At 40.4% G+C, this 23650-nt stretch overlaps 1 protein-coding gene across 3 annotated transcripts in view; it reads right to left on the reverse strand.

Moving 5' to 3' along the window:
• The window catches only part of GALNT9 (polypeptide N-acetylgalactosaminyltransferase 9), a 222179-nt gene that overhangs the window by 20359 nt on the left and 178170 nt on the right, over positions 1-23650 (reverse strand). For all 3 annotated transcript variants that reach the window (XM_030026236.2, XM_041126239.1, XM_030026235.2), the window contains one exon: positions 245-430. In XM_030026236.2, coding sequence (XP_029882096.1) covers positions 245-430 — 186 coding nt within the window. The remainder of the gene's footprint in view (positions 1-244; positions 431-23650) is intronic.

Below are 23650 nucleotides of genomic sequence, written 5' to 3' on the forward strand. Positions count from 1 at the left end.
GTGCTCTAGTTAAATTATAAATCTGTGTCACTGCTCCTGAGCGTACAACAAAACTTACACGGAGGAAGCAAGTTTATATGGCAGAACTCTCCGTATTAAGCACGCACCAGCGTGAAAGCACTCTTCCCCGTAAGCTTAGCCCACTTTGTACAGCTGTACTAATATCCTTCACCTCAAAGAGCTAACTAGGAACAGCCATCCACATTTCCACCTCTGTTCAGGAGAGAACGTGACCCGTACTTACTGCCATGGGGATGTTCCACGCCATGTAAACATGCGACTTGAAGTCATCCATCCAGACCTCAGCAGCCCGCAGGGCGTTGCGCTTTGCATAGTAATCAATGTCGTTGTTGTAGGGTTTCTTTGTGCGTTCAATATGTGCCACGCGAGAGCAGGGTAACACCTCCATGCTTCCTCCGCACTGCCAGACCTGGGAGAGTTGGAGGAAAAACAATTACAGGATTTTTTTTTTTAGTTTTTTTTTTTTTTTTTTCCTTTTTAAGGCAATAAACTGCTTCTTTTCAGATGCTGTATATAGAGTGTTCCCTAGTCGGAGATGGGTACTATCTAATGATTCAGAACGATCGCCTGATTTACCTGCTCTGGGGGTGAACCCCCTCTCTCTGCACATGGGCTATAGATGAGTCTGAGGTGAATGCAGCTGGCTGTGTTAGGTACATAAGTTTAGATGCCATAAATATCCAAGTAATGGCCCCATAATGTCATTTTTCTTGGAACCATTAGGCAGAAGACAAATTATAAGGTGGTAACCTCTATCATAGGGACTAATTTAACCTAGTGCTTGTTACTGAAACTTCAACAAAAATCAGTTATATCATCTGGCTGTGTTTGGCACTATATACGTGGGGGTTACTGTATCAGCTCTTCAAATCAACTAACAAACTTTTAATAGTTTAAATTTAACTGCCAGAAAAATCTGATACACATTTAGTGTACATAAGCACCTCAGATGACCTATTCCACACCAGAGCCTTTTATGTGGGGATCTGAACGTTACCTTTGGGAAACAGGAGGAACCAAATTACCCACATGCACAATACCAACAGAAAAAGCATGGAAACACACTTATTTTCTCATTATGGAAACTTAGACTTTGATAGTGAGGCAGTCAATTATTCTTTTCTTTTTCTAATCTAGTTCCTTGCAGGCTTCACTGATTTTCAGCACAGCAATTCTCCTTTCACAAACACACTTTGCCCTACCTTCAGTAAGAAACAAGCACTGACTTACCTGGTACAGGACATCCCATGGAAATTTTAGCCAAGAATAAGACACAAGTCTTAGCACAGGATGCCTTGGTAAATCCGTCCATTAATCAAAATGTGCATTTATTTAGCAACAGAGGTTACCGCCACACTTGGCAGTAGATGTGAGCACAGCAGACGCATTTCTCACACAGTGCTCCTACAACCTCTCAGCCGCAGCCAGGCAGCAAGCAAAGGAGAAACCTCTGGTGCAACTATCCTGTATACCTTTACCTGCAACCCAGTCACATAAGAAGCAACACATGACCACTTATGAGTTGATGAAGATAGATAAAAGGGGCTGAGTGGAGACTGTATCACCCAGCCTTCCCAGACACCACCATACCCATACCATGCAATTTTTTCCTGTTGATTATTTATTGTCTGAACTCCGTGGTGGGAAATAAAGAGGACTTGTCTCTTTGAATCAGTGAGATTAGGAATGATGCAGGGTGAGTGAAACTTAGACATTTCAGTTCCCTCAGGTCTGCACCTAGTACTATAGTCTAGCTGAAATAAATAAAAAATATTAAAATATAAGCAATGATCCATTGCTTTCCAAGGCTGCCTTTTACTGAGCATAAGAGCTCATTTCCAGATAAGGTGCACTCCAGAACCATACTGGGGCAGTTCACCTAACCTGCCTTCTCAGGGACAAAGATAAACTGCTTGGGAAGTGGCAGATGAAATCTTTCCCCCCAGTTTGGCTTTTTTTTTTTTTTTAAATACTTTGTTAGGTAGTATTTATTTGCTGCTTTCCAAACAGTTCTGTAGTAAATCACTGGCCAGTGGAATTTGCATTTGATAAACAAAATACACTGAAAAAACACACTGCTCATAAATTTGGACTGACAAATGCTGAAGGTTTCCAGTGCAAAGGGGAAGTGCTACAAAAAAGAAAGGAATTAATTGATTTTCATGATCAGAAAGGGAAATGAGCAGTATACTTTAGTATACTGCTGTTTGCCCAAACCATCCTGGAAGTCAGCTATTTAATGCACAGCACATTTTTCTTTCTCTTGATATGGCTAATGACCTTGTAATTTTTATTTATATATTTTGGTACCAAAGGCAAATACACTATCTGAGCAACAGATTTATTTCCTTCAAATGCCAGTGCTCATGCAAACCTGAAAAGAAAAAGGTACTAAACTGCAACATTAAAGAAAACAGTTTAGCTCATCTGTAAATTCAACACAAACAGTTATTTATCAGCGATAAATTCTCCCCAGATGAAATCCACCGGGAACTGAGACACCTGGCTTTGAAGAAAACACAACAAAAAAAGGCAGCAGCAGCCTCAGGCCAGATAATGCTCACCCTGTCAGCCAGGATCTTTGGTGCTCAGCAGTCAGTGTGAATTTGCACTGTGGTGTGACCGCCCCATCTGCAGCCGTCTAGATTGCTTTACATTTACATTCAGTCACTCCTTTCCCCTACCCCACAGTCCTATTTTTCTCTTTAAAGAGACAAAACCTGCTGAAGAGTAGGAAGGAAGGAAACAGCCAGGAAGTAATAAAGGAAATCTGGCTTCCTATGAAGATGCTAATTTACCCCAAATTACTTTTTTTTTCTGGGAATATGTGACTTTTAACACCAGTGGGAGAGTGTTTCCAGGGTAAGGATGGGATTTCCAATCCCAAAGAAAGAGAACTGGATGTACAGCGTATGGGGTGAGGAGGCAGTTAGGTAGTTGTGTATCACCAGGTGTACATCATTGTGCCACCATTTCTCCACATCCCAGATAAATGCCATGGCTGCTCGACTATGGGTCATTTCTTTTCAGGCCAGACAAGGTCTCCTGTTTCACTTCATAAGGATTAGTTGGTGTTCAATGGAGCATGGACATGCCTCTGCATCCCCACACCCTTCCAGTGCACTGCTAAGTACAGAGTGAACCTCGTCCTCTCCCTTTCCAGTCCAATGATTAATCTTACACAAAATGAAAGAGTTTCAGTAGTACAACCAAGCATGGCCACCCAAAACCAGCCAAGATTCCAGTAGTCACGAGCAGTCATGTGAGGTTTAGATGAAGACTCAAGACTTGTGTCTGAATCAAGAGGATGGGGAGGTTTAGCAGCACCCTCTCCCTGCTGGACACAGAATTGAAAGACATGCATGGTTCAGAAAACCATCGCCTGTCTGCCTCTAACTGCAAGAAGTCTCTGAAATACAATGAAGGATGAAAGAACGAGGAAAGTTTTACTGCATGAAACAGATAGAGAGGTGAGTCAGTGGCTGCCTCTAAAACCGGTTGATTCTCCTCCTCTTTTCATCTTCAAAACTGTATTTAATGACCCATTTTAACAGTAGTAAACAACCCATTTCTTTCCACATCTATCTATGAAATTATGCCAGAAAAATAATTGCATCATCTATATAGCATTTATCAGGCAGAGTTCTTAAAGTGCCTTACTGTGGGAAGCAAACTGTTTCTACCTGTGAGCACACAATGATGCCCAAGTCCCTCCAAATTGACACGTTTCAGGCAATCAGAGGAAACCAACTTCCATAACTATGACTCATCTTCTGCGCTAACAACACATTTCCAACCTGAGTAATTCCTCTCACACTCTGTTGCCAGCATTAACTGTGTGTTTCAAGGTTCATTTACTGAGAACGTGGAAGCTGAACGGTCTCTCTGAGCCGGTCCCTGTGAGGGTGCACATCACCGAAAAGCAAACTTGGCCTTCTGTTCCCCCATGGAGAGGCAAATCTCCAATAGTAAACTTTGTTTCTGACATCACAGCATCGATCCTGTATTGGAGGGCAACAACTGGGGCAACAGCCCAGGCTCCGTTGAAGGTAAGGTAGATAGAGGCTCAAAAGATGCCCTGGGCAGGGCACAGAAGTAGCTCCAGCTGATAAGCAGCAGCAGCAGAGAAGCAAACAGGCTGCTGCTTTGTGTGCTCCTCGACTTGGCACAGCTGCTACAGCCCAAGGACTCGGCTTTGCCTCCGCGAGCATCGCACTGTGCAATGTTTTAAGACATGATCAAGTAATTCCAAGAGACACTCAATTTATTTGCTAATTGTAGTTAATTTCTAATTTCAGTATTGCTCTTTAGGCTGCTATAAACAAAATTGATAGCAATATAAATGTTACCATAGCCGTGTTACCTTAGCATTTTTACTGCTAATTATCTCAATCAACTTTTCTATAAACAGACATATTAAGTATTAAGAAGAACAAGTACCCACATCAGGGGTAAATTACAAACTGAATGATAATGTTCATGGTTTGCGCTACAATGATTTACTGGCACCAATTATTAGCTCTTCCTGTACACCTGAGATATAGCTGTCCTACAGAAAAGTGTTTACCATTTATTATACAGTAGTCAATTGGACATCATATTGTATGCATCAGAGAAAAACTGAGATAAGACAGTGTCTTGTCTACCATGGCCTAAACCGCACATCATCCAAAGTTCTCTGAATGCAGGTTAGGTACGTGATTTGAAAAGGCTAATAAATTGCTATGCTCTAACTCTTGCCAAACAAGAAGAAATTTTCTGGCAAAATACATTTTCCCACAAGTATTTGTTGCTGAAGGTCCAAACTATCATTTTTAATAGGATTTTAAAAAAATACTGGTTTCTAAAACAAGAATAATAATAATTAAAAAAATCCAGAAAATGTCTGTCTTTTTTTTTTTTTGGATGAAATTATTAGAATCCTAAAAAGGAAGGACAGTTTCAAAGAAAAAAAAGGAAACCAAAGGAAAAAAAAAAGGAAACAAACAAACAAAGGGACAACAACCTTCCCTCCTCCCCCCAAATAAAAAGGAAACCAACAAAAAAAAAAAAAAAGGAAGCCAACAACAAAAAAAAAGGAAGCCAACACTTGTGGCCAAAATCCAGGTGTTTTGAGAAGGAGGAAGGGAGGTGAGGTAAAGTAAAATGTAAAATTCCATCAATCAAAAAGGTCAAACAACAAGCCGGGTCATTGTTGAAGCAGGACGTAGAGCTGGCTGGACTGCTGGGCTAATCAGTTCCTAAGTCATGGCAATACAGAGAGGGAACATTGCTGACATGGCCTCCAGCTCTGCAGGTGAGACCTATTTCCAATAGCCTCATGCCCTGCTGAGTGAATGTCAGAGCTCAAAAACATCATGGGATTTAATACTCGGGTGAGCCATTTGCAACAGGGTAACTGCAGCTCCCAAGACGCTCACACTGATTACAGCTCTTCAGTCTCCACGGACTTAGTACTCCCTAAATGGAAAAGCACCCCACATTACCTTCAGCCAATCTGTTTTTTTGAAAATATATGTTTACTGACTAATGAGTGAAAGGATTCATGCCAAAAAGCGCAATGAAATGCCAATATTTTGTGGCCATTCTTATGCATGCTTTTAGGAATGTCAGGAGAAGGGGGTGCCTGCAATCTACAAGTAACTAATAATAGCGATTATTCATTGTTTCAGTCAAAAACCCCAAACGTACAGCTTCACAAGTTAATGTATGACATTATTTTGTACACTAAGCCAAGTGTACAGGGTTATTTAATTTGGTACAAATGATCTCAGTAAAACAAAATCAGTAGGTAAAAATAAAAATGGCATTGGTATGAAGGCATAGCTGAGGAGACAGTTAACTCTCTTAACTTAGAAAACTTAGACTGGAAAGAAAGATCACGAGCCTTAAGAACTTTGCATCCTGCTGTGAATTTTGCAGTTTAAACACCTCGGTGCTCCGTGAGAGAGAAAAATAAAAGTTTCAGACTCTCTGTTGCAACTACTTTTTCCATCAAATACACCTTTGATTCAAGCAGCTGTAGAGATGAGGTATCCAAGAACGTGCAATAGTAGAAAGGAGACCTCAGCATGTGGGGCATTTGCTTCCAAATAATTACCCTCTGCTAACAATTTCACAGCCTCTTTTAACCGACACACGGGTTCTGTCCATTGGTCTGAACACTGCAAGTTTACAGATGCCAAAGCAGCTCCAACACAGAGCGAACCAAACATTTGCAACACGTTGGTCTCCACCTCTTTTAAAACCAGCTGAGTAAACATTGGCTTACTTTTCCAAAAGAGAGCTGGGATTAGTCCTGCTCTCTAATAATATAGAAAATCAAGCAATTAATGAAATTTGCAATAATCTGAGACTTTGAGCACATTTTTCATAGTTGGCAAGCTCTCTGGAGGTGGTGCCAGAAGGGACTATTACCGTACAACTTGCAATTGTGTCATAGCAGCTTTATGCTTTATCTGCTTCCAAGAACCTGCAGGCATTTCAGTGGTCCTTCGCTGAAAGGAATAATCACTGTCTACATGTTCCAGCAGTAAGAAAACGGAAAGAATCAGCTTCAAAACATGCGTGTGGCAGCAGGGTCCCCTCATTTCTAATACGCCCAACCGAGCATGTTACCTGGCATTTCTGCAGCGGCTTCTGCAGAGGTGGATGTTCAGCACATCCTGAAAGGAAACCCTTATGCTAGAACTGGACTCTGATGTTCTATAGCAACAGTTCTGAACTCCACCTGAGCAGCACTTCATAGAAGTAGCCTTTCAGATTTCAGACTTTCTTTTTTTTGTGAAGGCAACAGAAGGGATGGAGGAGTTTTTAAAGCAGCTCCGATATCCCTGTTTTATGATATCCCGGCGTGGGAATTCTTAAAGGTCAGGGATCTCAGGTTTTCTTCAATTTTCAAAGCAAAGCCTACCAGAGACAGATGTCTTCTAGACTACCCACGCACACCTACGCAGGACTGGAAAATATTTTCCTATCACGAAAGAATTTCCACATGTTTCAGAAATTTTGCTGACCTAAATTGTCATGAATGACATCAATCTTAAATGTTTTCACTAGTTGAAACATAGGCTCTTTGCCACCTCCATCTTCCTCCGCCCAAAAAAACCTACCCCCCAAAATGTTTTTCTTAAACTGAACCACTGATGATTTTCAGAAGATCTGTTTGGTGTTAAAAGATTTTTTAATATAAACATATTTCAATCTGAAAGGTCAGTTTAAACTGAAAACCCAAACCTTTGTTGCAAAAATAGCAAAACACAATCTTTTGACAACATTAAAAAAAGGTATTTCTTCTCATTTAGAAATTTTGCCAAAGCACAGCCTTTTCCACAGAAGTATTTTTATTTTAATTTATCAGCTGGAAAAGCCTCAAAAACCTACCTGCCCATCAAACTTTAAGGAGGCCAGTAGGCTCACAGCCCTTCTCAGAGTGCGTGTGGCCTGGAGATAAAGATGCCTTAAATCACTACGACAGACCACCCAAATGACAGGATCTGACAAAGTGATTAAATTGTGGTTTCTCAAGGTGAAAAAAGTCTAAGTACTTTCTGGCAAAAGTTGCAATACCTGAAGGGCAGAAGGACACGCAACCCAGGTAGTAAATTCACAACAGCAGGCACCACTGGGCCCTTCTCAGCTCCTTTAACACCACTGTGTAAAATAAAATCCAGGTGTACAGCAAAGTTACAGGAAAATTCCTACTCTGATGAAGTCAAACAGAAAGATAATGCTTAACATTAAAAACATGCATAGGAAGGTGATACTGTCATTTTGGCCTCTCTCTCTCTCCAGCCAGCCATGGACCAACAAGGTCTGAATCGTAAGGGATTCTTCAAAGTAAATTTGAAACATGACAATAAGATCCTTTCCTATCTGAAACACGGGAGCTCTCTAGTTATCCTCCAGTCCTTAATCGGTGTGGCAACTCTTCTAGTGCCTACTCTAGAAACAAAAAATTAGCATGAATATAGCACACATATGGCTCTTGCATCTCTGATATTGACAATTTACATAGTTCACTGAAAACAGATTTTTCAAAGTAATTTATAGCCTGACATTTTCTTTTTTTCTAATGGGGTTTTATGGATATTCTTTCTTCCACGTATTCTCAGTGCCGACTAGAGAGTCATATTTAATCAGATGTGCTAGATAAAGTGCGCTCTCTCTGTTTTTCACTTCACATAGGAAGCTGTTAGAAACTAGGGAGCTGTCGTAATCAACACGTCATATGGAAAATTTAATCACATGGTCTCGTTTTGTTCATCAACTACATTTTTATCATGATCTTTAAAGGCAGCCATAATTATTGTTTAAAAAAGACCCAGCTCTGAGTTTTCAAAATAGCCTGTGCTATTTAATGGTCCACTTATAGAGCAAAAATCTTTCCACACTGGGACAAAACAGCTTACATCAGAGAGACTTTTAGCTGCCAAAAAAAGAGTTGAAAAAAGGAAGAAATCACATCTCAATATCCACAGATGATATGTTTTGTCAAAGATTTCAGGATAAACTTCTGACCAATGCTTGCAAATCACAGGACCCGAAAGGGTCCTTGCTTGACTGATCATGACATTGTCTCTATTACAATCCCTACCTTTTTGTTTCAACTCCTGCTAACAGCTGTTTACAGATAATCTGCTAATAGCAGATATATAGGGAGTGTGATGAAATCTCACACATAAAAGCTAATTCTGTCACTACGATAGTCTTATTAACGTAGGTGTGTAAATACTTAGCCCCCAGTGCTTTTGCTGCCCTGTAAAGCTTGGGAACATGCAGCAGTGTTCATGGACTATTGACTTTGGATGGTTGAATTTCACTTGGGGCTCTCCTCATGTTTTTTTTCCTGGCTCCTGCAGCATGAACTTAATTTGGAGACAGAAGCATAGATATGGAGGATAGAGCAGACGCAGTCATACGAGTCTTTAGTATATGTTTGGCACCAGTATTATCTCTTCACTATTATTATTGTTGTTGTTGTTTGTTGTTGTTGTTGTTGTTATTATTATTATTATTATTATTTCAGTTGCCCCAACAATGAATACTTGGAAGCTAGCTGCTTTTCCCAAAACTATTACAATAAAGTTCAAAGGTGTGTTGTTAGATCCTCTTGCAGAGTCATCTAATGTGAGGTTTCATGGCAGATTCAAAATGGCACCTTTTCTTTGTAGGAGAGTAGAACAATTATTTCATTGATACTTGGTTAGCCTTTAAAATTTGTTAGAATTGCTTAGAGGTTGACCTCTTCGTTTTGTTCCCTCTGGGTTTTCTAATATTTACAGATGAATTGCTTTCAGAGAAAAAAGGGAGTGTTCTTACAATGAGACACTCAACTGATGCACATTTTTTTAAATTTCTTTGGTGGCTTTTCAGTAGCAAATTTAGAGGTTGTCCTTCACATGTTTCTTAGGGGTTACACAGAACCTTAAGCCATCTAAGATCTCAGATGTGACAACAGTAAGAAGATAAAACCCTTCTGTTAACCTTCTTACAGAAGAAAGTAGATAAGCATGAAGAAATTGAAACATTTTCTAGAAAAACTCGCACTCAGCAACTGCTGTCTTGCTGTAAAGATAAGCTTTGTGTGTAAAGAACGAAGTCCGATAAATTAATAGACTAGGTGCTATGGGAGGGAGAAGATAGGATTTAAAATGATATTAAAAATGTCCCATATACTTTAACCATTAATCCGATCTCCATAAACCCACATTTTGCACAATTTTTATGAAGGATATTGCACCTTTGAAAAAAGCACGTCTAGGGAAGAAGCTTATGATTTTATGCGTGAAGTTGAATTCCCTTCTGCAAGGAAAATTCCAGACTCTCTGAAATGTCTTGGTGATGGGGGCTGGAAATTACAAAAAACCTTCAGAGAAACAAGAGCTTCAAGGCTACCTGTAATACGCAACACTGCATAGGCCATGCTTTACATATGGATTTCAAATATGCATTAACTGGCATGGCAAAGACTGAAATATCACTCCAAACCAAGGTGGTTCAGGAATTCTTGTTTGCTGCTAGGAAATTCATCTATAACTGCAGCAACACTGGTCAAAGACCACCTGCTCTGATAAGACTGTTTCCTGAGGAGCTGGTGAGAAGGCTTCACAGCCAAGCGAAGCATAGCAGGAATTAAGCGCAAGACCGAAAATGATGGCAAAATGCAGCCAGGACTGTACTCAAAGAAATTTTAGGAGAGTTTATGCGGATACCAGACTTCCATCACTGGGCTCTGGAGCCTGCTCCTCATTCCCAATCCTGAGCTCCTAGGATTCACATGGCTGCAAAGCAGAACCTGCTTCTGGCGATCATGACATCTACCTTTGCCGGCACAAGTTCCCTGGATGCCTGCCTGCTTTGGGGTACCTGCCCAAAAGAGGCACCAGGAGAATTACCCAGAGACTCCACCGATTCGGACTGATCCAGCTGCAGCAATGTACCATGTGCCACGCAGGGGACAGTGGCTCACCCCTCTGCTGAAGGCATGATGTCGGCATGTCCCTCAATGGAGAAGGATGCGGTAGATGATCTGTTGGCCCCAGAAAGCGCTGAGGGAACAGAATTTGGGGAGATGGCAGCTTAACAGGTAATAACAAAAAAGGCAACATGGCAGGCATGGTGTATAGCAAACATTGGTACATTCTGTATTGCTGACCTTAGGTGCAGATAAGCACTGTTTATCTACCATCAACCTCAGTGACATCATTGCTTAGGGATGGCATTAGGGTGTGACAGGAGAAGCAGCACCGAGGAATGGGAATAGAGAGAAAGGACAGCCTATCTAAGGGCAAGTTTTTAAATTTGAAAGACTTGTTTTTCTTAGCAAATGAATGAATGTTGGCACCTCAAAACGCTCCAGGAGATGTTAACAGCTCCTATCACGTAAATGACAGGCATAGAAAAGAGATTGCTTTGAGGCACACCCTTAAACTTCATAGACTAGAGATAAGAACTTTCTATGCATTCTCCTCAAGTCTGAAAGAGGCTGCAGATATGTTCTCCTGCTTTAATACCAGATGTGTTGGGTTTTGCAAGCCCCAGTCATTTTTCCTTGTATAAAGTAAATTCAATTTGGTATCTCTAATTTCGTTTGGCAATTGTCCCACGCAAATGCTTCTCATAACATATTCCTTAAGAATGCATTTGATGAGAATAATTTTCTGCCTTCTTACAAATTTACTCAACCTTTTTCCGAATCAGTAGAACCGCTATCAGTCATTTCTGCAAATCTGTCAGCACAGACTCAGTTTGTACTGTAACTGTTAGAATTCAACAAATTGGCCTTGGAAAAATACAATCCACATGGAGTGCATGAAATGGCATTAAAGACCAGCCCATCGTCCTTGTTCCTCACCTCTCATTCATGTGATTGCTTTAGGTTGTTTCTTCTCACTTATCCCAAAGACCATAGAGAAAATCTCCCTCTAAATTCAAGTCTCGGCAAGGGATAAAGACATACGTACATTAAGCCTAAATCAGAAAATTGGCAGCTGAGCTCCTGCAACATTTAAGTTCTTAGGAAAATACCTGTTTTGCCAGACTCTGAGCTTTACTAACGTGCACCAAACCACCAAATAATGCTGACTAGTGAATTCCGAAGCTTCTCCTGAAACACAAGCAGCAGTATACTAGCTGCCATAGTCCAGTGCTCACTTGGACACTACTTAAAAGAGGCTCAGGACTAGATCAGCTGAGCATAGCGCAGCAGTCCAAACCAGGTTGAAGCACACTGCCAGGTGCCAGGAGAAGATTAGCAAGAATACTGAAGGTCAGAGTAGGGATGCCTTGCCTGACATGTGGAGGTGTTCACATGACACTTCCATAACAGGCTCTTGAAGAGTACAAAACTAACGCACAGACAACAGAACTGGGACACTTTCTAAAAAACATCACTGATAAAATAGCTGCATTGACCACACTTGTCATTGCTGTCTCAATTTCCACTAACATATGTCAAGATTAGTATATTCCTCAATCATTCAGCTACTCAATCACTGCCTGAACAAACTGAGAGGCATTCAACCTATTAACCACGCTGATACTTGTAGTATGGCTTTCTAAACATTTGACTTCCTATTGGAAAATCTTACCTAAAAATAGTAACTGGCACTTAGTCATTATATGCCTTTGGCCCATTAGCAGTTTCATTCCATTGAGGTTTACAAGGCTCTGTATTAACAAAAATCAGTCCTTCAGATAACGTAGCAGGGCACTGTGTTTTTGATCTGAGGCCAATTCCACCCTTGCCCTAGCCAGGGCTGTCACCTATGGACACTGTTCATAAACTGACAACTCCTTCAGAAATCAACCTTTCTTCAAGAAACTCATCTCCTCAGTAGGGAAAAAAAAAAAAAAGTGGCAAGTACAGAGGAGCAGATTTGGTTAAATCCCATAGCATGAACTAGTTTAAACTCATCTCTGAGATAGAGCTAAAGCCAAAGATTGTCATATTTAGATGGGGTTTGTATGCACGTAGTTTAGGTTCAGGTTTGGGCTTTGGATCCGTGGTCAAATGAAGACAGTCTTTGAGCTTTTGTGGGGAAGAGTTTTATGTTTCAACCCCCTTCCCATTTTAATTTGATATCTCAGGTGAACAGGGATTATTTCCTCTGACTAAATTAAAGCAGAAATTGGACCTCCAACCCAGAAGCAAAATTAAAAGCCTTAGCCAAAGCCAGGTCCTAGAATTAAAACACCCACACTTGAAACCTCTGGGGTTGGTCTATTCATAACGCCAAATTTTGGATTTAAACTTTTTGAACTCAGAAAGAAAACAAGAGGAAAAAAGTTATACAGCAAGTTTGGAGTCATATACATTAGTCCATGTGGCAGCTGAATTGTGGAATCACAGAATGGCTGAAACTGGAAAGGACCTCTGGAGGTCATCTGGTCCAACCCCTCCTGCTCAGGCAGGACCACCTACGGCCAGTCACCCAGGAACACGTCCCAGCAGCTTCTGAATATCTCCAGTGCTGGAGACTCCACAACCTTTCTGGGCAACTTCTCAACATTGTCTCAACAGTCTGATTTCAATTATCTGCCTTCAAATTGGCAAATGAAATGGTGTTCACACTATTTAGGGTGCCTATCCTAGTATGTCTGCGAGATAAACTACTTTGCAGAAAGGGCAGACAGCAAGTGTGTAACTCAAAGACACCTTTTCTAACAGGCAAGCAAACACATTAGCCTAAAACTAGGCAGAACCTCCAATAACATCTCCCTTCAATTGTTACCTAAGCTAAGCCAGGATGAAGGTAAAAGGCAAAAGTTGTTCGACTTTTCTTTTTTCCCAAAGTGAGTTCTCAGCTTTCTTGTGTAATACCATTAGTTCACACTTCCAGTCTTTTGCTAAAGAAATAATACTTACTGTGTGTTCAACCTTCAGTAAGAAGGCTGAAAAATGATAACATGCTTCCTGGCATTTTAGCTGAGACCACAGGGAGGAAGAATAAAGAGTGGAATTTATTGATGCTTCCATTAGAATAAAGTCATTCTTGAATAAGAAAATATTGAAACAGACTGTCTAATGAAGTGATCACAAAGGGTCTTTTCAAAGGACCCTAAGTGGAATCATCCTGATTTGTTTTCTCTTTCCACAACAGCCCTTTAAATGATCTTTGCATATTGTCTGCACTAAATCCTGCAGGGTTGCTATTTCATTTTAAAGAAAAAAGCTTTTAGGCTGCAAGGGATTCATTCAGTGAGAGCTATTATGCTTATTGTGACTCTGCTGCAGAGCCAAGGGATTTACTATATGCTCATTAGATCCTGCTTTGTTCCAAAACAATCTTTTACAATGCAAATTTTAGCATGCCGATCTACTTAGAATAACACTTTCAAAAAAAGGCGATTAAAGTAAAAGCTTCTTCTAATGCAGAAACACCACAAATTCAGATTAATTACTAATATTTTAGACCATGAAGACATCTGGTGTCTCAGCTTAAATTCAGCTTTGAACATGGATACGAGAAGTCACAAGGACTCAGTGTTACGGGAACAAAGTAATACCGTGGACGGTCACAGAGCTCAGAGGCCACATTATAAAGCCATCATAGATGAGGCACATTTGTCAGTTGGCTGCTTGGTGGCTGGTGTACAAAAGACTTGATTTGTTCAAAAGCTGGCACCTGAAGCATCTAGGCAGCAGAGAAGCCTCACCAGCCGAGACGTTCGTTCACCAGGACCTCTAAGGAAGCTACATGAGATGAGATGTGTGAGTTCTCCAAAGCCCTGCTACATAACCACCTCCATGGCAGGGCCGACAAAAAAAAGGAAAGAAAGCGAGGCAAATGTAGCTGGAAAAAATGGCAGAAGTGAGCAGAAACAGCTCACTGAGTTCTGACGCTGGATGTTCAGCACTCGGAGAGCTGTGACAGTTTCCATCTCTTGGTAGCGTTCTTTAAATTCGCGTTTGGCAGCTGGGACCTGCAGAGGTATTGATGATGCCGGGTGCACTCTTGTTTTTCAAAGCATTAATTCTATCTTGTTCCTCCTCTATGACCTTCCCAAGGGAGCAGTTTTATGAACACAGAACGATGGAATATTATCATCCAGGAGATATACCTGATAGCTCATTCTTAATAGTTCTATAAATTTCACTAACTCTCAGTGCTTTTAAGTGTACAGCAGAGATAATACTGCTGTAAGGAATAGTGTGAACCCATCTCTCATAAGTACAGAAACCAGCCAGTCTAGTGACACTATATTAAAGCATTCTCTCTTGTACTCTGATTAGCAGAACTCAAGCTGGAGGTAGAATTTATACTGAAACCTGATCTCTAGGAGGATAATTAATAAAACATCGGAGGTGAGCAATAAGAAAAAAAAAGTTTGCTAGCAGAAATATTAATGCATCATTATAGTAATTCCAGACATCCTTTCCCACACATCCGTTCTAAATGAGATCAGCAAACTAAACACACAATTTATATTAAAAAACCCCACAAATCATCACCTGCTTGTACTGGACAAGTTCATCTGGTGGGAATAAGCACCTGCTCACTAAACCAACACATGATTATTGAATTCAGATGACATCCTATTTTACACAATAAGTGCCAAATCCTTAATAAACATAAGATGCAGATGTGTGTGAGCATGGCTTTCACTGGCAATGCATATTTACTTCAGATTACAAACCCGTGATTAAGATTTTCCTTCCAGGGAAAATATAACCAGTGCTACAGGAAGGTGCCAAAGGAGGGGAGTTGCCCATAAACAACTGGCATAAGCTACCTGAAACATGTCTCTGAAGTTTGAAAAACATGCCTCAGACTACACTGCCCTTTCACCCAGGCACAGTTACACTTGGCAGCTACCAGAGTTGCAAGAAGAACGTGAAAAAAATGCAAAAAACCCTCCGGTGAGTCTGTTACAACATGCTTTGACTTCACCTTTCTGACTAAAGGACAGTACATGTCTGGAACGATTTTTGCATACCTTAGCAGAAAGGCACAAAGGCAGAGAAGAAGAACTTTAACAGAAGAAAGTGTTATTATGTCCTAGTCATTCACTCTGCTTAAATGCTTTATTGCTACTATTAATGGACAGATAATAACATTAATCATAGGCTGTGAAGTGACTGACACACTTAGCTATTTCATATGAACAGAGCGCTTGGTATGTCACCTGAAGAGCTGGTAAAGGGATGCGATTTGGGTAAAACACAAAAGAAAAAGGCTGTTTGTGATTTTGCTGGACAACTCCCCAAAGAATCTCCAAATCCTAGGACTGCAAAGTAGGCTGTCACATTTGTATATTTGTTGCCTCTCCAAGGAAAATTGAAGTGAGGTGTATCACCAGACACAGCCTTGTACTGGCTCTTTTAATTTCATTTCTTCAGGACCAGTTATTCCCATTTACAAAGATTTAGACTAAGGCTTGCTTTAATTGACAAATTCTTTTGTTTGGAGGTTTGTTTTTTTTTTTTTAAATTGGCTTTTTTTTTTGGTTCTGTTGTGTAATGAAACCAACAGAAGTGTATTGATGGTGACATATAAAAGAGTTTGCTAGGCATGTTTTTATTCTTCAAACTAGGTAGGACACATTCCATCTAGCATAAGAATGTGAAAATACACATACACATTTGGCAGTATTTTTCCCAAGAGCTAAAAGTGTCCTCGCAAGCGAATGCTGTAAATATTAGCTTCAGCTTATTGGGAAGATAGTGTCCTGTATTATTAAAGTGCTGAGCAAATAAGGGATGTTCTTTGTTTGCAAGAGATTTCTAGAAGTAAAATATATATAGATACAGATATGGTTTCAAATTGAACCAAAAACGTGCTTAGCATTTCAAGGTGTTGACAACTCAAAATATGGAAAGAAAGTTCATTTCAGATCAAGCAACAACATCTGAAAATACCCTTTTTTGAGAATGTAATTTAATAGATTCTCCTTTCTCAACAGAAGAATTCAGATATAAAATATTTTTTTGCCAAATTTGTATTCTTTTTTTCCAAAAAATCATTCGGAAAATTACTGTCCCATTATAGACAAAAAGATCATGAGTTGATTACAAAAAAAAATTGACATTTACCTTTTGCCTTTTTATGGCTTCCTTAATTAAGTCATTCACCATCATTCTTCACTCCTAGGCTGGGAACCTACACAACAAATTTCTGCTGTGAGCAGATTTTAAAAAAACCAAACCCTTCAATTAGAGACAGTCTTGAAAACAAACTGTGTAGAAGAAAGCCCCCATGCTCTAAGCCAAGTCCATGTTCTCCACCTTGGATTTACCACTTCGTGCTAAGCCAAAGAGAAAGCTAATCTACAGCTAATAGAATTTCACCTAAATTCATCTCTTGTTCTGCTTCCCTGTGTCAGACAGCCTCATGTTGAACCACGTGGTGGTAACTATCATGCTGGGAATCAGCAGCAGCTCTGTCCCTGCCCTTGGAGACAACCCTAAGACAGAGCTCAGCAGAGGTTTGAAATGTTTTTGTATCGCCCTTCCTTGCTCTTATCCAAGGACTTTCATCCTGACACCCGAGAGTGATTTGCAGACACCCACTGTGAGCAGGGAGAGCAGTATCCCAATTTCATAAACTAGGAAATGAAAATGGATGTTTTTCATGCCACCTCTCAATGACTGTCCTTACAAAAATCCATTGCCTCCATGAGCTTCTTAGCATGGAAAGGGTTAGAACAACTAGGATATGTTAGATGAGGATTTCAGAGAATACTTAGACAACTTGCTGATACAGTGTGCTCATCCCTCCCCCTCAATCCTGTCCTTATTTACCTTTCCCTGGCCCAGCTCACAATTCAGCCTGCGTTTTACATACCGCTAGATGTTGAAAAGGATTACAGTGCAAATATGCACTCACAAACATGGCGCTGCTTGGCTTGTGTCTAACGGAGTAAACCAGAGCCAGGTATATATAGTACAGTCATGAAATACAGGTATTGGCACAAAACTGACCTCAAAAAGGATGTCAGACATGACCAGAAAAGTATTGCATTAGAATAAATACAGAGTTTACTTAATGACCTCTGGCATTTTATGTTCCCAGACAGTTGCTATAGTTTTATTCCAAAATATACACTTCAACTACAGTTTGGCTGGAATAAATAAATAAAAACAACTCCTCTGTTGCTGCAGTAACTTTTTATTTCTGGAGAATGGTAGCAGTCATTAAACACTACTTTGCTTCATTAAAGTCTGAATTTCCAAGAACTGAAAGGAACAGTGCCACAGGATTAAGTAATTCTTTCATCATATGGCTGATGCGTTTTATCCCTGCTGGGTCACAAGTGCTCTTCATTTACTGAGCTCCAGGTTTTATCTAACTATTTATTTGTGGAGCCTTTGTTGTAAACATTCTGGGCTGCCAAAGAAATAATCAAGAGCCTTTCCTACTTTTCTTTTTCAACCTAAATACAATTCTCTGTTAAAAACCCTTTTCTGGTAAAATGGGATGGATGATTAAAAAAAAAAAAACAACAATTACAGGGGCTGCATTGCTTTGCCTATCATCTGTAAGAAAATTTGAAAAAAATACAGCTCTATATCATTTTTATGAAGGCACTTTTCTGGACTTTCAGTTCATTTAATTTTGCCCTGGAGCATCTTTGCTGTAACATGGAATACAATCCACTTGTCTGTCCCGTTGCCTCTAAATAATCTCTTTCCATCTTCTCTCAGAGTCAGGCTGTCACAAGCAGCGTAATACCTCTACAGAGATGAAATAAGACAAAAGCAATAACTACAGTCAAGGGCCCCAGGGATTTCTTCACTAGCTTTAACTACAGTGTCCACTGTATCAAAATCCTGCCTTGTTGCCCTGTGTCAATGTTTACATGCTCTGCTGCTTCTACCACTGGCATTTTCAGAGGAATTCCAGCCTTATCATCTGCTTTGTCAGGTGATGGCAACAACTATTTCCTTTCCCCATTTCTCCTGTCACTGTCACCTTCTGCCAGGCAACTCTGGTCACAGCCTCTGCTCTACGACTGAACTATGCTGAGCAATGCCATTGTTATATGAAGGATGCTGTGTTTAAAAAATGGATCCAAGCACCCTGTAACACTGCAGGAGAAAGGGCTTTGTGGCTGCTTGTTTCCCATGGCTGAGACTAAACCGCAGGTTACGTGGTTTGTTTCGGCTGGGCCAGCTGAAGACATCCCAGAGGTGTTTGTGCCAGTCCTAGTTCATTCCCTCTGCCCTCCACATTGCCCCATCCCCAAAAGCTTACCACTGCTTGAGCTGGTCATGCAAATGCCCTGTAATCTGGGTAAATTTTAATTCAAAATGATACAGTCTATTTTAAACACTTAATAAAAGGAGCTGCAACCCTGTATCATTTTGACAGATTTGGGAAGACTAGGTATGCAGCTGAGGTTTAAGGGAATGGTAATCTCTGTTTCAGGATGAAGACAAAGAGGAGGCAATATATTTTTACCTAGCTTTGCTGGAAACAAAATGCCTGACTAATTTATGTTGGCATGGACCTATTAAAGGGTGAGTTTCAGTTTTTTAAAAGAGGAGTACTGTGGCTGTTAATGTGACTGCAGTTATGGAAGCTTCAATCACATCCAGATGCTACACATGCACATATTAAAATACCAGAAGCATTTCAGAGATCCTCTGAAAGATGGACGTGGACAGAAAGAAATATTTCCTCCCATCTGCCATAGAACAAAAATTGAATATAGGGAAATAAAATGTCTTATTCTAAGTCACATCTGAACCTATGGCAGAGACAGAAACGAACTCAGGTTTTCCAATTTTGGGGCTAGTGCCTTAGCTGAAAGATTATCCTAACGCAACCAGCTATAGTCAGTCTACGAACTCTGTATAGAACAGGCAGAGAATTTTTACTCGTTAGCAGATCTCTGCAAGATTTCTGGCCAGGAAACATCAGTTCTGCTAAGTATTTAAAAATCTGTGGTCAGTCCAGTTTTTCTCACCTTTATTATTTCAAAGAGAAATCCTCCTTCGTGCTCTAAGAGGAATCAGGAGCCGAAAAACACCGGCAGCCCCAGGTGAACCAGGACGCATAAGCAAGGACAGTACTCCAGCAAATACACAGCCTCTCCATGAGTTGCCCCGGGGAGCCCCTGGGCTCCCCAGAGCTGTGCCCAGGCAGGCTGCTGCGGAACGTGGTCTAGCGAGAGACCAGGCAAATTCAGAGAAGCCAAATCAAAGAAATAGTCTGTGTGAATAAGATGAATGTAATGAATCATTGCCTTCCAATTAAGAAATACCCTCTTAATTTTTTTCCCCCGGTGTAGTTTAACCAGGATCCTCCTTCCTGATTAGAGTCAGTGATTACTGATGGTCCCCAGAAAACAGACTAATAAATTCACATGCTGACAGATACAGTCAAGTTATGAGAATATAAAGACACTGTTCTTAAAGATGTCTAAACACTGTCTCCCAATATCTGCAACAACTCATGTCAAACCGCCTCGGGGAGGGCTCAGTAGCACCATCTGCTCCCTTGAAAGAAGATGTCATATACATTCAATGTCTGCGCATAGACAGGCGACAAAACTGAGTGGAGCATCTAAAGGTGGTAGCCAGAGATCACTAGAAAACTCTGCAGGTAAACTGGTCCCATATCGGCACTTGGGAGTGTTCAAACTTCAGGCGGAACAAAGTTTGTGCAAATGGACCAAGAAAAAGTACTTCTCTTCCTCTGACAAATTAACTGTATTTCACTAGTGTTCCTTCTAAATAGCATAAATGTGGTTTTAAATCTCAAAAATATGCCATACAGTGAAACTTAAGAAGCCCTACCTATTTTCTGAGAGCAGTCCAAGAGACAGTTTGATAACTAGCTGCATGGGAAGAAATTCCTGGTCCTAGCTCTTTAATGTAGCAGAAAGACATAATGAAATCTAATAATTGGTAGCTAATGCTAGAGAAATTCTGACTTCAGAGTAAATGTTGTTGTTTTTTTAAACAACAAAGATAATTAAACATTGAACAGCTTACAGGCTTACTGTGGCAAATTTTCTACTTATTTAAGTGTTTTTTGCAGTGAGGCTAGGCATTTTTAAAACGTACCAAAAAACTCAAACAGAAACTATGGGGCTATCTGTATAAACTGCTGGGTCAGAATCTCGGCCTTCCATTAGCCAGTTTAAAGAAGCCTGCCAGCAGTTGGGGGATTTAACCTTGCATATCAAATTTACAAAGTATTGTGGAGGAAGAAGATACCATGGCTCAAAAGAAAGTCTGACAATCGGCAAACTCTACTTCTCCAATTTTTATAAATTATATAAAACTTTTATGTGTTAAAAATTAATCAGGCAAGCTTCCTAGACTGGGCTCAATCCAGCCTAATGACCTTTTGATGCAGAATTAGAATTTCTTCAGACAATATTTCTTTCCTTAAATTTCTCAAGCTATGATTATTATAACTACAGGGCAAGAGATACAGGTGGAGATTAATAACTCCTTCACAAGGGGAAAAACAATGAATACATAGTGCATCACTTTCTGGTAATCCAAGACACAACAGAACAACATCTTTCTCTGCTTGTAATCACTAAGGTCGTGCAGTAAACCAGGAGTTATCAAGCAGAACAAACTTAATGCACTTGAGAGCGGTACAGTCATGGTTTTATATTAATAAACTCAAGAGTAGGCAGCAAGCAACAGCTACTACTAAATAGGCACCATGGCCAGAACTGAGCACACTATGCAACAACACCTCAGAAGCAAATGTTCTGTAAATGTCTTCCTCAAATAGAAAGTGGAAACTTTATTTTTAAGCTAGCCCCTGAGGACAGTCATCATATGATGCTAAGTTTAAAAAAAAAAAAAAAAATTAAAATAAAAAATTAAAAAATTAAAAAAACCCAAGCAAGCAGCAGAGTTACTGGGAAAAAGCCAGGTGAATTGAGTCGCTCCCAAACCCACTCTCTCTAAACAGCAGAGCAAAGCCATCTCCCAGCCCCTGCCAGGGTGACTGCACAGGACTCCAAGGAACTCTGCGGTGTCCCTGGAGGGCAGCCCTGAGGCATCCTCCCGATACACTTGCTTCACACACTTTGTTGAGCTCTGAATGCAGCTTCTGGTGCAGCTGCACTGCAACCTCTGGGACACAGGGTCTCAGGACACAGCATCCCGGCAGATCTCTAAGCCTCAGCAAGAACTGTTCGCAGGCAGCTCCCTGACTGCTGCAGAGGCAGACCTATGGACTTTCCTTGTATCTCTGAGTGGATTACCTCAACTTGGACCTTACTTCCAAACTACTTTCCATTTTTAACCATTAGATTGCATTTTGCCTTTGTCTGGAAAACTCCACTATTAGAAATCTTCTCTTTTATATCTTTTGAGATCATTAGGAAATCACTTCTTCCCTTTGCTACTGATGCAGAATGGCATTACTAAGGGCAGAAATGCACTTTGCAATTGCCTGTAGTTCCAGATCCAGCCAAGTACTTGACTGCTTGCTTAACTATACAGGTCTGTGTTACTCCATTGACTATAGCAGGACCACTCACACAGCTAAAATTGAATGCCTGTTTAAGTGCCTTGTAGGTTTTTGGCTTGTTAACAATTCACCCCCAATACTTCAACCCGCTTAGATGGTCGCTCTCTCTCACTTGTAGTAGCTCTCTGGTGATAACTGGAGTTTAAAAACTCCTTTGAACTCCAAGTTGAACAAGTAAATGTGCTTCTGAAAACACCCATGAGAAGACCTACTGAAGAACCTGCTATCTTTCCTACTTATGCAATTTTCCTAACAGAACTGTACATCACACTTATCTCACTGGCAGTCATCACCTCAGGCAGTACATACAATGTGGGTGGGTTTTCTTTTTTCTGATTACCTAGGAAGTCTTGCTGTCTCTAATTTTCCATGAATCTCATGAATTGCCACTGAAATCTTTATAGCTACAGTAGCCTGGAATGTAATGCTCTAAACCAATTTTATACCCAATAAAACAATTTAATAGCTAATAAACTTTATGAAGAAAGTGGCACATTTCTAAGCAGTGCCTCTTGGTAATGAAATCAAGCCAAAGATGCTTGAGGGAGAAAAGCTCCATGTCTGTGAGTAGCAGCCTTGGGTATGTGCTGACACCTAGGGTGGACATCAAAGACCTCACAAAACCAACCCGTACAATTTGATTCCCCAGGCATATTTGGCAAAGCTGTAGCAATGGGTCCATCAGCAAAGAATTATTAATCCTTTTCACAACAGACGTAATGCACTGAAGTGTACTAATGTAGATAAGGAAGCAAAGTCAAAGTGCACCGAGCTAAAGTGAAGCGGCTAGCAGAGCTCCTGTAACTGTCCGATTGACAGGTTTCGTTTGGATGAACTTCCCAAAGGCGCAGACTGCTCTTCCTCAGAACAGTGACGCTGGAAAAAGCACAGGAACAGTCTCTCACCTTTCTAGTTCAGCTGAAGCCTGAAAATGCTGATGTGTGAAAACGGGAGTTAATTTTGCAAGAACTTTCTCAAGCACTCAGATGTTGACTTCCAAAATTCTGCAAAGAGATGATTTTTGGATTTCATTTTAACTGAGAATAGTGTAAGCCACCCCCAAGATGAAATCGGCATTCTTTAAAACGTAACTTCAATTTGGAGAACAGAGTCTCATCCTTTCGCTCCTCAGAGCAGCTTGTAACAGATCTAATCAAATATAATGTGCTTTAGCTAGAAGGCTAGGGAAGAAAAACTGTGTATGTGAATGAAAAGAGGATGGGTCACAATAGCAGCAATGACTTATGAGGGTTATTTCTCACATCTGAAAGCCCAATAACTCACAAGTACCCCAGCCATAAGTGAATTATATGAGTCTTTTGTGCAAGTAAAATTTTCCATTATGCGCCTAGTCTGATGCACTGTAACAATTTGTCTCTTCACAAAACCATAAGGAATGTTTCCAGGAGAACTTCAAGAGCCACAGAGGGTAAAAGGCTTCCTTGCCTGCAAAAATGCCCATGCTTCAATCATCAATGCCTCTTTACATTTAAAGCTGCCTAAGTGCTTAACACTCACCTTTTGATGCTTTGTAGGAAGTGTACCCTACAATGCATCATTGGCATACAGTCTATATCCCCTATTTCTTTCTCTTTTTTCCTTTGGTACCTTTCATAAAAGACTAAACTGTACTTTCAGCTTAGCTGTTGTAAATTTACAATCAAGTCATTGACTCGAGC

This window comes from Aquila chrysaetos, chromosome 9 (assembly GCF_900496995.4).
Source record: "Aquila chrysaetos chrysaetos chromosome 9, bAquChr1.4, whole genome shotgun sequence".
Taxonomy (NCBI): Eukaryota; Metazoa; Chordata; class Aves; order Accipitriformes; family Accipitridae; genus Aquila; species Aquila chrysaetos.